Source organism: Gopherus evgoodei, chromosome 6 (assembly GCF_007399415.2).
Source record: "Gopherus evgoodei ecotype Sinaloan lineage chromosome 6, rGopEvg1_v1.p, whole genome shotgun sequence".
Lineage (NCBI taxonomy): Eukaryota > Metazoa > Chordata > Testudines > Testudinidae > Gopherus > Gopherus evgoodei.
The window spans coordinates 124271409-124288222 of record NC_044327.1 but is presented as its reverse complement, the minus strand read 5'-3'; the positions used below and the strand labels follow the sequence as shown (position 1 = coordinate 124288222).

At 46.0% G+C, this 16814-nt stretch overlaps 1 protein-coding gene across 1 annotated transcript in view; it reads right to left on the bottom strand.

Annotated features, from left to right (window-relative positions):
* The window catches only part of PSTPIP2 (proline-serine-threonine phosphatase interacting protein 2), a 62089-nt gene extending 58563 nt beyond the window's left edge, over positions 1 to 3526 (bottom strand). The window contains exons 1-2 of the mRNA XM_030567989.1: positions 3428 to 3526; positions 1490 to 1645 (exon numbers count right to left, since the gene is read on the bottom strand). Of these exons, the coding sequence (XP_030423849.1) occupies positions 1490 to 1645; positions 3428 to 3526 (255 nt within the window). The remainder of the gene's footprint in view (positions 1 to 1489; positions 1646 to 3427) is intronic.
* Between the last annotated feature and the right edge of the window lie 13288 nt (positions 3527 to 16814).

The following is a 16814-nucleotide window of genomic DNA, read 5'->3' as shown; positions in this document are numbered from 1 at the left end:
AAGGTGCAAACCAATGCTTATTTTCATACTTTTTTCCAATATGTATCTTGTATTTGCATGTCGATTGTGCCATGCTACAGACCGAGACAACAGACCCACTACAACACTCAGCATTTACACCTCACATTGCAAACCAACACAGTCACATTCAGCTAATCCAGCCAACCCCGGCACAGTCTTCAGGGAGGCTGCTCTGTGCTTCTCAGTCAGGCTAACATTCTTGCGAGGTAGGGGAGGCATCATTAGCCCCATTTTACAGCTAGGGAATGGCAGCACCAAAAGACCAAGGAAAACATTTTCAGAAGTGGCCACCGATTTTGGGTGCCTCAGTATTAGGGTGTCCAGATCCAGGCACCTGGATTTTCATAGGGGCTGCATACCCACTTGCTCTGACTGCCTTTCACTGGAGCCGGAGCCGCTCCGCACTTCGGCACCCAAAAATTAAGGAATTCAAAGACAGCGGAAAAATCCAGGCCCAAGTGACTTTCCTAAAGATCACACACCAATTTAGTGTAAGAGCTGAGAATCAAACGCAAGAGTGCCTAGGTTCTACCCCTGTGATCAGACTATGTCAAGGGACCAGAAAGTCAGTTTCCATCATCTACCCTGTGCCTGCAAGTTACTTCGTGCACTCAGCCACACCAAGCCCAACTGACTGCATCCTGTCCTCAGTGGGGAGACACTTACAGGAGCGATTGGATCTGGCTTGCGGAGCAGCTTGTAGGATCGGGGCCATAGAAGTGCTATGTAACTATAGCTTGTCCTGTCCCTTCCACTCCCTGCCTGACCCAGCTGCCAAGGATAGGGGCCAAGAGTGCCGGCAGGCAGGCCCAGCAGGAGGACAGAGCCCTTCTCTCTCCCTGCAGGGCAAACTGGAAGGGCATTTGACCCTGCATGCTCTGCCCCTTCCCCCTATGGGTTGAAATCCTGGCCCCAGGGAAGTTAACAGCAAAACTCCCATTGTTTTCAGTGGGGCCAGAATGTCACCCCAAGTGCATACGCAGAGGGATGGTGTCGCTCACCAAAGAACTGCAGCCACTTCTGGGGTGCCACACTGCCACTGCTGGACAGCGCACAACAAATCTCACACAAACGGTGAGCGAAGAACACCCCGTCCGAGGAAAGCTGCAGCATATGGTATCCAAACGTCACAGAGGACCAGCCAGCTGCAGTTACTGCCTGGCAGACAGGCAATGTTAGCCATGAACATTATTTATCAGCCCCGCAAACCCTGGCAATCGGCTCCTGACATGCATTAAAGGGGCTGCCCTGGAGCCAGCGCAGCAGCCAGCCAACTCCAGCTGAGGGGAGGCAGAAGGAAAGCAGGATCAGAAAAGCTGGGACAAGCCGGGAGCTCCAGCCCAGGGAATTAAGCTTCTCCTTAGAGAGAGAGAAAAAGGCTCTTGGGAATCCAGAAAAGCCCAATTGGGGGCTGGCTCCATTCCAGCTCCTCTTTCCCCAGGCCAGCTGTCCCCCCAACGCCTCTCACCCAGAAGTTCCCCTTGAACAGTGTCTCCTTCATGGTGCAGGACGAGCTGCAGCAGAGTCTCCCAGCGCCCCAGGCTGTACAGAGTCTGAGCCACACTGAGAGTAACTTTTTAGTTCCTCCTCGATCCCTGGTGCCTGCCGCTGGCTCCTCTGGGTCCTAAACCCCAAAGCAAGCAACCCTGATTTCTCCGCTCCTCCCTGCCAAGCCAGCGATTATCTGCCCGGGATTTCAGGGCTCAGCAGGACTTTCCTCCTGCCTCCCTGCATTTCTGGGCTTGTTTCCTTTTCAGTGGCTCTTTTCTTGGAGAAGAAGGGTAAGGCATGGAGAGAGTCTGGGCTTTAGGAGGGAAGGGCCCAGCAAGTGCATACCTGGCTGGATGTTTCCTCCCTAGGCTACTTAATGACTACAGCAGATTACAAAATTATGGGTCAAGACTCTGCTCCAAATCAGTGTGGCCTAGTGGAGTGAGCACTGGGTTGAGGCTCAGGGGACTAGAGCTCTAATCCCAGCTCTGCTACTGGACTGCAGGGTGACCTTAGGCAAGTAACTCTCTGTGCCTCAGTTTCCCCATCTAAAAATGGAGTTAATTAATGTTACTGACCTCCTTTGTAAAGTGCTCTGAGTGCTACTGATGAAAATAGCTGTCAGAGTTAGGCAGTATGATTAATAATCATTTGATAAATTGCTAATGCATGTACAGCTGTAAAGCATTATGAGGCAGAGAACATGGTCAAGAATGATGTGGGGCCAGATTCTCAATTGCTCAGTGCCTATGACTGGTCCTGGATGAGACTGGGCCTTTCCAAGTTAATGATCTGTAACACACACAGCTATTTCCAGGGCTGAGGGTGAGGAATAACCCAAGGGCAGAATGGAAATACCAAGAGAAAGAGGGGAAAACACCACCAGTAATCACTGTCCACTGGTAACCACCATCAAATAAATAATATAGGGAGATATACCTATCTCATAGAGCTGGAAGGGACCAAAGGTTATTGAGTCCAGTCTGCTATTTTCACTAGCAGGGCCAAGTACTGTCCCTGACAGAATTTTTTTTTTTTTTTTTGCCCCAGGTCCCTAAGTAGTCCCCTTAAGGATTAAACTCACAACTCTGGGTTTAGCAGGACAATGCTCAAACCACTGAGCCATCCCTCCCTGGCCCCCAGTACCACAACAGCAAATAACCAAGGTTTCTTGGAACCCCTGGGGTGTAGGCGCAGTTTCACTGCATGTGTGCTAACAGGCAACGGGCACAATTAGTTCAGTGCAACTGGCTATACAGCATTCCCACAAGGTGTGTGTGAATTTCCCCTCCGATTAGATCATTAATGGATTCCAAGGCCGGAGGGTTCATTGTGATCATCTAGTCTGACCTCCAGTAGACCGGAAACCTCGCCCTAGGATTGCTCATCACCTCAGAAAATCAGACGCTAATGGTGTCTCAAGTTGGACACCCAAAGTTAGTGCCCACTTTTGAGCCTAAGAGAGGACAGAGCCCCTCAGTAGGGCAATCTATGGGGGACTTTGACCCTAGTGTCATACAGCGAGCTAGGAGCATTGCCAGGATGATAACCCAAGCTTTGTCCTACTAATCGCTAGACAGTGCTGCTTTGCCTGCATGCATCTGATTATTTTCCATATAGCCAACGCCTTGCTTTAGTAATAAGCACTGCTACCAGCAAGAACCTTCTGACGTGAACCTGCAGGTCCATTTACTGACATCTGACTAATCAAACACAGTCTAGAATTAGTCAGTCTCGTGGCTGCTTTTCAGCCACTGGGTAGCCAAAACCTGCAGAAAATCAGCATATCCTAGGGTAATATTTGCTGTCACCAGTCAGTCACTAATGCTTCTTCCCACAAAGAGGCAAAAGAAGGTTGCAGATCTCATTCAGGTTAAGTTAACTTGGGCGATTGGCACCTGGGTTTTAATCTTGCCTGGGTCTGAGCAGCCATACTGCAAAGTCGTACTAGCGGCATTACTGTGTCCTCACTGTTTCTGCACTCCCCCATGTGTTGCTGGAGGGTACAGCCCATGGTTCCTTGTGCTGAGACACTCTAGGATTCTTTCCCACTCAATAGTGAGAGAACTATTCAGAAGGCATCACGGTAAGGCATTGGAGGACTATCAGCACTGAAGTGATTTAGCCTACGTCCACACTGCAAAGTGGGCAGGTTCCAGCCCAAGTTGAAGCAGAGCCTGGGGTCTAATCTATGCTCCCATAAGATCAGCTCAGGTTTAAAGCACCTCCCAATCCAGGTACACCGTGTGGATGGGAGAGTTGGGCTAAAACCTGGGGAAGAGCCTGGGTTAACGTTGCAATGTTGACGTGCAGCTGTCTACGTGGTTTGTTACACACTGTAATTAACAAGGTAAACCCAAATCACTCCACAGCAGGAGAGTGTTGTCCCCATGAGGAACGATCTAGAGGTAAAATGAGAATCTGCTGGAGGCCACGTCACTGTGTGCAAAGGCCCCTTGTGGCTGCATTGGCTCCAGGGACCCTAGCCATTTCCAGCTTCCCGGCAACACTGTTCATGTCAACTATTTAATATGGCTGCATAGATTGAATTTACTTTTCAAAGGACAGCAGCTTAGCAGGGACGATGATGCACATATCCCCAGCCCTGGAGGGTATACCACGAGCTCCCAGGATCGGGAAAGATTCTGCTATAAAGGCAGCTATCCATATTTTCCATGTGAGTAAGGGGTCCCCTCTGCATGGAATCATCCAGACCTTAGCTTGCAAAGTGTGTTGGGATCCTTCAGAATGAAAGCGTGTCAATATGCATCCTGTGTTGTTGTTGTGAGTTGCCATCTAAACCCAAGTGGAAAGCTTGGAGGAAATAGGCCCTTCTACTTGAAAAGCTCACAGGACACAAAAGCAAGGAATGTGAGTTGGAGCTGGGGACCCCATGCAAACCACCAAGATTTGCCCAGTGCTAGATGGACATCACACCATTCAGCTCCAAAATACCAAGGCTTCTATCTAGAAGAGGAGGGGGAGCATGTAACTTTCTTATGATTTCCGGGCCAGCCACTTGAAGATGACATAGTCATAAATACTTGAGCAGCGCTTGCCATTCTGTCGTGGAGAGGGCAACAGGAGCTGCAGCTGCCACACCCTAGTAATAAGGTGCATGAAGAGGCAGGAAGGGAGAACACCATGTGGAAGGAGGAATGAGCACTCAGGGTTGTTCATTACAGGCTTTAAGTAGCTACATAACAATTAGCAATGTCATTTGTTCATTAACATCCCACAACAGCAGAAAGACCTGGCTGTTCCTTCAATGAATCCGTCCTGTCAAGTTACTAAGAATAACTCTGCTGTTGATGAGAAAAATAAAACAGGTTCCTGCTCTATTGCCATGTAATATAACCCTGATTCAGAGCTGGATCAGGAAGCAGGGCTGTTGAGAATGATAATTAAATCCATTGGTCTCCCTTTCTATTCAGGGTAAAGATAAGGAAAGCTTTGGGTCAGGTCAGTCCTCCATGCATAGAGATTTGTCTGTTTTGAAATGGGACAATGGCAGGCACCAGTCTGATTAATTCCTCCTAATGGGGTTTCTTTCTCCGCTGATACAGGTTGAGTGTCTGCAGAATCCCTAGGCAAGGGATATTTGTACAGTTTAACATGCCGATGTCTGACTGGCCTCTTTGAGAGAACAAAAGGCTGCCCATCGTGAAGTACTTTTGAAGAGATAATGTTCCATGCTCAGTAATAACAGCAGGAAAACTATGAACTCATGAGGTTCTCTAATTCCTGTCCCAAGAGCAACGGAATAATGACCCTCCACCTATGTTGTCTCCAGCGTTGCACAGTGGAAGAGCACTTGCACCTGCCTGGTTAAATTATGCCCATCCAAGAATCTTTCTGGGAGCATTCATGGACTTAGCCTCACTGCTTGCGGAGTTTGCAGAGCTAGCATTAGGCCCACAGAACAATTTTTCACACAGATGCACAAAGCCACTGGTTCTTGGGAACCGTGATCACAGGCAGAGCTCCCTCTGCTGCCAGGAGGAGGAGAACCTGAAATAGATTTCCTTACTTATCACGTCCAGAGAAGCATTTAGGGCTTCTCAAAACTTAACTGACTTGTTGTTTATCAAAGGGATAAACACACCCTTCCTAACACAGATGGTTTTGTGCTTAAGGTACTGGCTTAGGACTTATGAGACCTAGGTTCAGTTCCTTGTTCAGCCACAGACATCCTGTGTGATCTTGGGCCAATCACTTAGTCTCTTGGTGTAAAATGGAGATAACAATATTATTACTGATGTATGTTACCATAGCGCCTAGGAGCCCCTGGCATAGATCAGAGCCCCATTGTGCTAGACACTACAAACACAAAACAGAAGGATGGTTCCTGCCCCAAAGAGCTTACAGTCTAAGTTCTTCCTTTCTCCCAGTCCAGTTGTCTTATCTGTGCATATTGTAAGTTTGCCAGGGTGGGGTCTGCCTCTCTCTATGCGCATGTACAGTGCTGAGCCCAATGGGGTCCTGATCTCAATTGCCATCTCTAGGCGCCACCATAAAACAATAACAATAATCATCAGCTTCCGAGCCGACGTGAAGCCTAGCTACAAGCTGAGGACGGCCATCATCGCCAGCTTTCAGAAAGGTTAGTTGAGGGACTGTCCTCCAAATGAACTGAGGCTGTGGGGCTACTAGGTACCGGAGAATATGGATGCATTCTGGTGAATTTGAGCATATATATGACTAGAGTTATACAATCATTAACTAGTTAATTGTTACAGGCAGATAAAGTAAGTATTCACGTCACAGGTTTAAATATGGGGAAACTCAGGCAAAGATGCTAAGTGACTTGACTAAAGCCACAGAGGGAGTCAGTGATTGAGCTGAGATTAGCCCCCTGCTGTCCTTTGCTGTCAGTAGCTTACAGGGGATCTACAGGGAAAACCACAGAAACATCATAAATTATCAGTTCCCATTGGTTTAGGCTGTCAGGGCTCCACAAGGAGTGGGGTTGAAATATATCTCAATATTTCTTGGTCTCTAAAAGCAGTGGGATCCCGTGGTCTGCATGTATCCTAAAACCTGCCTCTTCCCCTGCGAGGTAGATAAATATTATCACCCCCTCTGAACAGGTGGGGAAACTGAAGCAGAGAGTTGGTGAGTGATTTGGCTGAGGTCACATGGCAGAGGCAGGAGAAGAACCCCCATCTCCAAGTCCTGTGTCATAACCACAAAATCACTCTCCCACTGGAACCTCTGCCTGTAGCTATTTGTGGCACTCTTGTCTCGAACTGACTAATTTTGCACCTTCCTTTTATCATTCAGATATATGCCAGACACAAGTGACCAGTGCATTTGGAAAACCAGCAATCAATCACTATCCCTGGACTTCACTCATTTTGCTGGGGTAGGGGCATTTCTCTTTCCCCTCGTCCACCTCAAACACAACCAAAGATTCTTACCTGCATCTGGGGTGCCCTTGCCTTGAAGATAGGTTTTTCTATTAGGGCAAAGCTATTCCAAAAAAACTCCATGTCTCTCCTTCTCTCAGCACCTGCCAGCTCTGATGCACCATCCCAACTAGCAGAGCCAGTGGAACAAGTATGAACATCGGTACCAGGAAGGCGCAGCTGTTCTGTAGTTCGAGAGCAGAGCAGTCTGTGGAGCACATATAGGTGGGGCACTGCAGGGCAAGCACTAGCATGGGGTGGTGTTTGGAGACATGTGATCCCATGGGAAATGTCTCCACAGATTTATATAGTTGCATGTTATGCACAAAAATACAGAATCAAAAGTGTGGCTCAAACATAGTTAAGTCCAAAAGCTGCATGGAAAACATACATGAAGGGCCTTAGGAGAAATTAGGCTACTCCATCAACATAAAACTGGAACCCAGGAACTTCTGAGTTCTAACCCTGCCTCTGACACTGGTTAATTGTGTAGCCTTGAATACATTACAATACTTAAATCTTTCTATGCCTCAGTTCCCCAACAGTAAAACAGAAGTGATAATACTTCCTTACCTCATAAGAAGATTGTAAAACTTAATTAATGTTTGTTAAAAACTTTGAAGACACTTTATATGTGCTTAGTGTTATGCTGATGATGATACAATCTTCAGAAAGAAGACTTTCTGTTACCATCAAACCAGATCAGTTCCTGCAAAGGCAGCAAAAGTTACTGCCTAAAGTCTTCCTTCCTCTTTGAAAAGGCCTTTCCACCATAAGAATGATAATCTATTTCCCCAAGTTAAGTATTCTCCCAGCTCTTGTCAAACTGTCTGTAATGGGCTATCCTGATTATCACTACAAAAGTTTTTCTCTTAATTAGCCTCTTAGAGTTGGTAGGATAACTCCCACCTTTTCATGTTCTCTGTATGTATATATACTGTATATCTCCTTACTATATGCTCCATTCTATGCATCCGATGAAGTGGGCTGTAGCCCACAAAAGCTTATGCTCAAATAAATTTGTTAGTCTCTAAGGTGCCACAAGGATTCCTGTTCTTTTTGTGGATACAGACTAACACAGCTGCTACTCTGGCACTCTTCTGCCCAGCAAATCCCAACCAACCACAAATAAATAAAATTTTTAAAAAGCAAAAGCCTTACCTCTACCAAAGTTTGTAATCCAAAAGAGAAGTGCCAAATACCCCATGGAATTCAATATAGACATTGCTGTTGATATTGATTTTATGTGGCTGGTGCTCTGATACTATGGTGACAGGCTGTAGGTTGAAACCTGTTAGAGCATCCACAAATCCCACTGAAGTCAGTCAATGGAGTCCAGCTAACAACCCACAGCTTCCCACTTGCCCCCGTCCTGGCAAAATGACACTTTCCTTACAAATATTTTAGAACTTCTACCTTTTGGCATGTATTTATCCATCAGTCTCCAGTAATCTCTCCCTTACCAGTTCTTGAGCTTAGGACTGGAGTAACTGGGTGAAATTCTCTGGCTTGTGGGTTAAAGGAGATCAGATTAGATGATTGAACGGTCCCTTCTGGCTTTATAATTTATCACATGGTTCCCCACCTCATCCCAACCATGTCCCCCTGTGCTTCTCCTGGTCCTCTGCACACACATGCGCGCACCCACCCTCCGTCAGGGCTGAAATGCTTGGGTAGAATGTATTACCATTCCCCAGGGGTTCTAGTTTAAAGCAAAGAGGTGGGACTCGGTTGTTGTTGTGCCTCAGTCCAAGAGTCCCTGAGGGCAGAGTTCCCATGGAGACAGGTGAGGCCTCATTCTCCAACCCCACCCCATTAGCCTCCCAAAAGCAGGCACGTCATTTGCTATAGGGCAAGGGGGGCAGCTCCCCCCATCCCTGCCACTCCCCTACTTTTCATAGGTCTGTATGCTCCATGCTTTCGCTCCACTCATCAACTTTGGAAGCGGTCATTAGGCAAGCAAACTCCCTCGACTGCTCCCTCAATTTTCCTGAAATGATGCCTCTGCCCAAGAGTATGTAGCTGTTGGGTAGGACTTTGTTTAAGAGCCTATTTACTGAGTGCAGCAGGTGAGGGAAATCTCCCCGTGAGAGAGCTGTGTTGCCCAGAGCACTTGGAAGCTAGGAGAGGGTGGAATGGGTGGAGAGCCAGCTGGTCACAGCTCAGCCTCAGGGTCAGAGCTGTCCCCTGCTGAAAGCCCTGGCTTTGTGGTTCCTCAAGTTAATCTCTGGGCTATTATTGGTTCAGTAGAATTTCTAGCTTGTTTTTAGTCAATAAATAAACCTTTTCCCACCTCCAACATTGCAGACTTTGAACTTATTTGACCAAAATCAGGACTTACTGACTGTCTGGCATCCCCAGCTTCCTGGAGAATGAGGGGCTCATGTGACATCCCAGGGGAATTGGTTAATTCTTGGGAAAGCTGGTGGGGGAAGGAGATATTTGGGCACAGGGTAGCTACAGAGAAGTAGCTTCAGCGCTCACCACGGAGCAGCTCTGTGCTTTCACAAACCCAACTAATTCAGCCTCACCACCTCTGTGAGGCGTGGAAGCAGCGTTATCCCCAGGCCACAGAGAGAGTCAGCGATGTGGGGACCCAGGTGTCACAAGCCCTCAGTGCACCAAACAATGCCTTTCATTTAGTAGCTGATCTGGGCCTGGCCCTTGTGCACATGGGGTGGATGGGTGAATCTTCCTGTCCTTGTGCAGCCCATGTAAGAGCCAGACACACTGCAGTCCCTGAGTGCAAGGGCAGCTCCCCCTCTCACCCCCACAGCAGTAGGTGTGCACCTCCTGGAGGAGCATAGGTATCTGCAGAGCTGTAGTTCAAATAACATCCATCAGAGCCTGCTCAGATGCAATACTGATAGAGAGCCATGTGGCTTCTTAGGGACATAGGACTGGACTAGGGTGACCATATGTCCCATTTTGGCCAGGATCATCCTTTTTTTAAGCCCTGTCCCAGCCATCCTGACTTTTGGGGCAAAACTTGTCAGTTGTCCCTTTTGCTCTTGCCCACTGATGGTCAGCTGGCAAGAACAAACTGGACAAAGGCCCAGTTTTGCCCAAAAAGTAGGGTGCGACCCTTAGCGGGGTGCAGAGGAATGGGGGGAGGGAGGGGGCAAGCAGCAATGCCAGACCTGCACTGGAGGTAGGGCTCGGGAGAGCGGCTTGGGCCAGGCCAGCCCTGTGCAGGCTGGCGGCAGGGGGTCTTGGGTCAGCCCCACATGCAGAGGGTAGGGGGGGACTCAGCTGGTCCCAAGCGAGCAGGGGGTAGAAGGGGGCCTCGGGCCAGCCCTGCACAGGCAGGAGGCAGGGAGGGCTGGAGGGGGCTTGCGGGAGGCAGGGGGCGGGCCTGGGGCCAGCCCAGTGTGGTGTCCCATTTTCTCTTTGGGAAAATACGGTCACTCTAGACAGGACCTTCCGAATCATCAGGTCCAGTCCTCTGCCACTGCAGACAATCCTGGCATATAATCCCACTCAAAAATGTATCAAGTTTCATTTTATAACTAGTTAGATTGTTTGCCCCCCATAACTCCTGTTGGGAGGGTGATCCAGAATCTCCTTCTAATTTTCAGCCTAAATTGATTTATGGCCAGTTTATACCAATTTGTTCTTGTGCCAACTCTGTCCTTTGGTTTAAATGCCTGGTGTAGGCACATCTCAGATATGACATCCAGCAGCCGGCTCCAACTCCGAATGCTACATCCATTGCACAGGGGCACCATGTGGATTAGTGGCCCTTTCTGGAGCACTCAGCAAATGGGTCATATTCACCCACCCACTGTAGGTCATTTTTCCATCTGAGATCAATATGACAAGAGTGTTCATTTTCTTTACCTGTCTCAGAACATTAGAGAGCCCGACAGATCAGAATTTGCTTATGCAGTACATGCTGCAAGATCTACCGTTCAGATCGTGTTGTATTTCTGAGCTAAATGTATTTTTCTAGTCAAGCAATTGTGATCCTACAGTAATATTACATAGTTCTGATACAGAACATTATCACTAGACCCCAAAGCACTTTACAATCTTTAATGTATTTATCTTCAGAACATCCCCAGGAGGTAGTTTACTATTATTGTCCCCATGGAACTGAGGCACAGAGAGATTAAGTGATTTGCCCTAAGGTCATACAGGAAGTCTGTGGCAGAGCAGGGAATTGAACCCTGGTTATTGGCTAGTGTCCAACCACTGGGCCATGTGGTCTGTGCTGGTGGGGAGGATTACTACTGAAATAGTGTATTTTCTAGTCACGCTTCCTGTACATTGCTATACTATTTAGTTCTTGCAGTTTCAGGCAAAAATTGCTTATCCTCCATTAGGCCCTGATCCAACCACCATTAAAATTAATGGCATTGGAGCAGAACCACTGTGTGGGGGAAATATGAAGAATCCTCTGAAGGGTGTAGCAGTGGGTATGCAGCCCCTTGCTAGTGGGACCTAGGTCAAGCTATTAATATGAAACAGTTACTGCCATATTCTCTGTTAAGGAGGCAGGGTAGTACCTATAGATAGGAAATCAGGACTCCTGGGTTCTATTCCTACCTCTAGTAGGGTGACCAGATAGCAAGTGTGAAAAATCGGGACACTTTTTTGGGGGGGCGGAGGGTGAGTATAGTTACATATATAAGACAAAGCCCTGAAGATCAGGCAGTCTGGTCACACTTCCTCTAGGCTACCATTGGCTTACTGTTTCACCTTGGACAAGTCACTTCACCTTAGCTGACCTATCTATCAAATGAGGATAATAATACTTTGATACCGTTTGTCTGAGAACTTTAATCAATGCATCAAATGTGCATTGAGATTCTTGGTCAAAACATCCATGGGCAAGTTTTGCAAAATTAGGAGCATTCTGGGGGACTTTGCCTTGCTTTGAAGCAGCAGCAATGGCTACTGCTGGAGACTAGCAGGGCCATTGGTCTGACTTCAGCTGGCAATTCCTAATTACCGACTTGGCTGCATCTGCATAGTCAGAATTCACACCTGTAATCCTCCAATGGTGCAGCTCTACTAGTGGTCACACTGGGAGAAGCTGTAGTCCAGACAGAGCACAGGTGTTTTTAGCGTTGGGTTATCTAACTGTACTTTGACTACACTACGAAGCTTCCACTATTGCTACCACTGGTGGGGAAATACACAGCCTCTTTTTCATCATGTAGGACAGGCCTCTGCCTTTTCTTTAGCTTTTCTGCTCAGCTTCTCACCTTGACAGTGCTTCTTCTTGTTTCAGCTACATGCCCCTGCCAGGGAAATGGCCCTTGAATATTTACTGTTAAACAGAGCCAGGATCCTGCGTGGCTTCTGCGTGGAAACTAACTGCACAACTCACGGTCCCTGTTGAGCCATCTGCAAGGAGTGTCACTCCACGGAAATGTGCTATAGGGATGCGGAAAAAACTATCAGTCATTCATACCAACATGGACTGGAACTTCATTGCTTTTCCCCCTTTCTGTTGTCACGCTTCCCAAAGCACATGCCTGTCTTCATCTACCAGGTACTCTCTGCACCTTCAGAACCCTGCCAGGACCCAGCCTGCTAAGCAATCCCCAAAAAGTGCTTCGCGGATGGAACAGCTTGAAATTTTTCATGACACTTTCTTTTTAAATTGAAAAACAGTTCTTCTTCAGTCAAAACATTTGCAAAAAATAGTACTATCATTTTTGTTTGCAATTTAAAAAAAATATTTTTGAAATCTTTTTTTTTAATCAAAACGGTTTGTTTACCAAAATCCCAGAGTTTTTTGGTGAACAAAAACGTTTCAAAATGGTAATTGAATTATTTAGAATGCCAAAAATGATTTCAATAGAATTTTTAATAAAAGAAAAGTGAGGGGGAAAATCTCACTGAAAACTAGCCATTTTCAATCCCCGTGAAACAAAAAATAACTTCTAGATCAAAAATGGTCACAATTTTTTTTATTTTATTTTAATTTTTAAATCAGCTCTGCTCACCAGAGACTTGTCTTGCCTTATTGACAGTGCAAGTTTTTCAGGGCAGAAAATAAGTCTCATCCATTGTGTCACACTCTGTATCTCAGGGAAACACCCTGCACCTTCCTGCTCATCCTTATAATATGATTGTGTGGTATCCAGTGCAAAGTTTGTCATGTTGGGTGTCTTCGGAAGGCTCACAATCCACTGAGCATTGTTGTTATAGTGATGTTATAGTAATTGTTACAGTAATGTTATAGTAAGGTTATAGGTTGTAATTTCAAGTATCTAGTTATGAGGCTGAAAATGTGTCCTCATGGCTTAAAACAAGCCCAGGCAAAACTCTGCATGAACAGAGATGCAGTTCACACCTCATCAGGGCATATATGGGACAAACCCAGCCCAGGCTCACAGGAACAAAGGACACTGACCTTGGCAGCAACAAAGGATCTGTTGGATTCACTCTGTTCCCTTGGTCAGTCAGGGACTACAATGAGGTAATGCTCACCTGACCCTGAGGGGGGGGGCACAAAGGAAGAGAAATTTGCCAGGCTCTCTCTCTTCCACCTCTATCTACAGATACCACCACCACCAAGTGATTAAAGTGCCGATCAAAGGGGAGGGCCAGGCTGAAGGGCAACCAGCCAGCCTGTGGTGAGAAGCATCTAAGTTTGTAAGGGCATTGAAAGTGTTAAGATCAGCTTAAAATGCGTTTTGCTTTTATTTCATTTGACCAAATCCGACTTCTTGTGCTTTGACTTATAATCACTTAAAATCTATCTTTTGTAGTTAATAAATATGTTTGTTTATTCTACCTGAAGCAATGCATTTGCTTAGAAGTGTGTCAGAGACTCCCCTTGAGATAACAAGCCTGGTGCATATCAATTTCTTTGTTAAACTGACAAACTCATATAAGCTTGCAGCGTCCAGCAGGCATAACTGGACACTGTAAGACGGAGGTTCCAAGGGTTGTGTCTGGTACCAGAGATATTGGCTAATGTCATTCGGTTGCACAATCCAAGCAGCTTACGTGCCAGAGGGAACAGCCCAAGAGTTGGGGTTCTCACAGCACAGCAGGGTAAGGCTGGCTCCCAGAGTCAAGGATTGGAGTGACCTAGCAGATCTCCGGTCCAGATAACACCAGAGGGGAAACATCACACATTGGTATTAGCATAAGTAAATATTTATAGTATGATAGTGCCTGAATCCCCCAACAGAGAATCCTTGCCTTGAAATTCATCTAGCCATCACAGTGCACTAATACAGCCCTCAAGGAGATAGTGAGACTGGGAGGCAGTGAGTGGGCTGTGCTGTATAACTCACTGACTGGAAGATCCAAGTTTAACAATAAACTCTGTTATGACATTATGAAACCTCAGAATTACTGTCTGGAAATTAATGATAGTGAGTGGGCAAGTTAAGGTAAAAGCACGCTTGGGAATAGATGAAAGAAAATGAAGAAACTCTATGAAAAGGAGATGTTCAATCGAATGGGACAAAGTCATTTTAGAAGCCTTTTAATCCTCTTTAAAAGATCATCTCTTTAGAAACCCTGCAGCTCAGAAACAAACAAACCATGACATTTCAGCTGGAAATGAGGTTTCTGGCCAGCCTGGCAACAAAAAGGTTAACTAGAAACGGTGGCCTGTGTATTCCAAAACAGAACGTTCATGCTGCCAGTCTGGAACCAGTCTGAGCTGATGTGTCTTTTGCTAGCAAAAGACAAAGTGAGGTCACAGGGATGCCTTCCCCATTGGGAGAGTCAGGTCACTGTAACAGCTAGTGCATATGAAGCAATCTCGGTCTGGTCCCTTCCTAGTTTTGCAACTATGATTCTTAGCTACTGCAAACTTCCACTTCTCATATTTTTAAAGATTCACTGTCCTTTTTTCTTTTCTGTGCTTTGTTTCCCCAAGTCTATCAGTCCTGAAATACTATTGTGTCTCTAAATTATTATAATCAGTGCTGTTTATTGCAAGAAACCCTGGTCTGGTCAGCTGATCCCAGGATAGGGAGCTGAGAACTGCTCCGGCTCTGACACTGATTATCTCTGTGGCTTGGTGCAAGTCTCTTAATCACTATGTGCTCATTTTCCTGCGCTAAAACAAGTTATTGCACAGGAAAGTGCATTTGTTAATGCTTCTAAAATAATTATGTTAAATAAAATTAAAGTAAATTGAAGATCTGTGTGGGGAACTTTTATCAATAACATACAGTCAGTCTTGAAATAACTCCATTCCACTGCCATTCAATATTTTCACTGATTTCAAAAAAAAAATCAGTGAAATTTACTGAAGTTATTTAGGTGTAGGCACTTGCATCCATCACTCAGCATGGAAAAGAGTATCTGAGAATCGAGTTAAAATAAAAAAAACCTCTACAACAAAAAACATGGGTGTGAAATCCTGGCCCTCTTGAAGTCAATTAATTTTGTCATTGCCTTCTGCGGGGTAGTTTCACCTGTCCACTATAGCTAGGGTGACCAGATGTCCCAATTTTATAGGGACAGTCTCAATTTTTGGGTCTTTTTCTTATATAGGCTCCTATTACCCCCCAGCCCCTGTCTCAATTTTTCACATTTGCTGTCTGGTCACCCTAACTATAGCCGTGCGCTAATTTCACCACTCAGCTACTTCCACAATATCATTCCGACCTGCACCAAAGGAGGGATGACTCTTGACTTAGTGACTGATATGCGGATCTCTTCAGGCACAAAGATCTGCTCACAAAGATGAGAATGCAGGCTCACAGCCAAAATTTGTAAACACTTTGGGGAAGGGGCCTTGTTTATATATTGGTCTGTAAAGTTTCTAGTCTATTTTGGGTGCTATATAACTAATTAATTGGAAAGGGGTGGAACACACCGGACACATTGCTTTTGTGACTGACAGGAATTAGCTACCCTTGAAAATGCTCAGGCATACAAGTATTTTCTTCATGAGCATAACCAGTACATTCTTAATAGAGGTGGTATCTTGAGGGGGTTTATTTATTTACATAAGAAACTAGGTTAAACGATACGATAAAAGAATGCGGATGCCGCTATGTTCCACCCCAGAGGTGGCTGCATTTCCATTGTGGGGAAAGTGACCTCTCTGTATCCTTTTATACCTAAAAGGGGCATTGTGAGGCTTGCTTATTGTTTGTGAAGTGCTGAGAGAGCCTCAGGTGAACAACTCCACAGCAGTGCAAACCACTGGTCAATTATTATTGGACAAGGAAATACAAATATAGCGAATCTATGCTGACAATCAGGTTTTTCCCCCTCAAGGTATATATGTCAGGGAGTTGAGAATGTTGTTCAGAGATCTGTTTCTTTTGTGAGTTGCACTGAACATACGACAATAAAAACAAGTCTTAAAAATCCTCCCAATAAGGGATCATCCCTCACTTGTAGACTGTAAGCTCTTTGATGCAAGGATTGGCTTTTTCTTGTGTTTGTGCAGCTCCTAGCACAGCAGGATCCTGGTTCATGACTGAGGCTCCTTAGTGCTACCGCAGTACAAATAAATAATGATCACATCTGCAGGCCCCCCAGAAACTTGAATGTTACTGTGTGAGGCTGATGAAAGCAACAAATACACCTCATGCTCCAGGCATTTGTGCGACCTGTTTCCTTGCACTGGGTTGTGAGTTCAGAGTACTCTTCCAGAAGGGAAGCAGCTATCAGGTTGCAAAATGTCTTTCCCTTGACTTCAGAGCTGTGCTGAGCTCCATTGCCGGATTCTCAGTGTGTCCAGGAAATGGAGAATTGCTTTTAAGAGATGCACCACATTTATATGTAACAGCCCTGTACAGCCAGCAGTGATTTCCATCATGGACATCCAGATTTTGGTACAGGAATTGCTCCTCTGCTTTACTCTATCACTTCACATGGGAATCCACTGGAGCCAACCCTCCAGCTGCTGGGTCTCTATTGCCTTCCCTGTGTTGAACTCATCTGTTACCATTTTAGTGA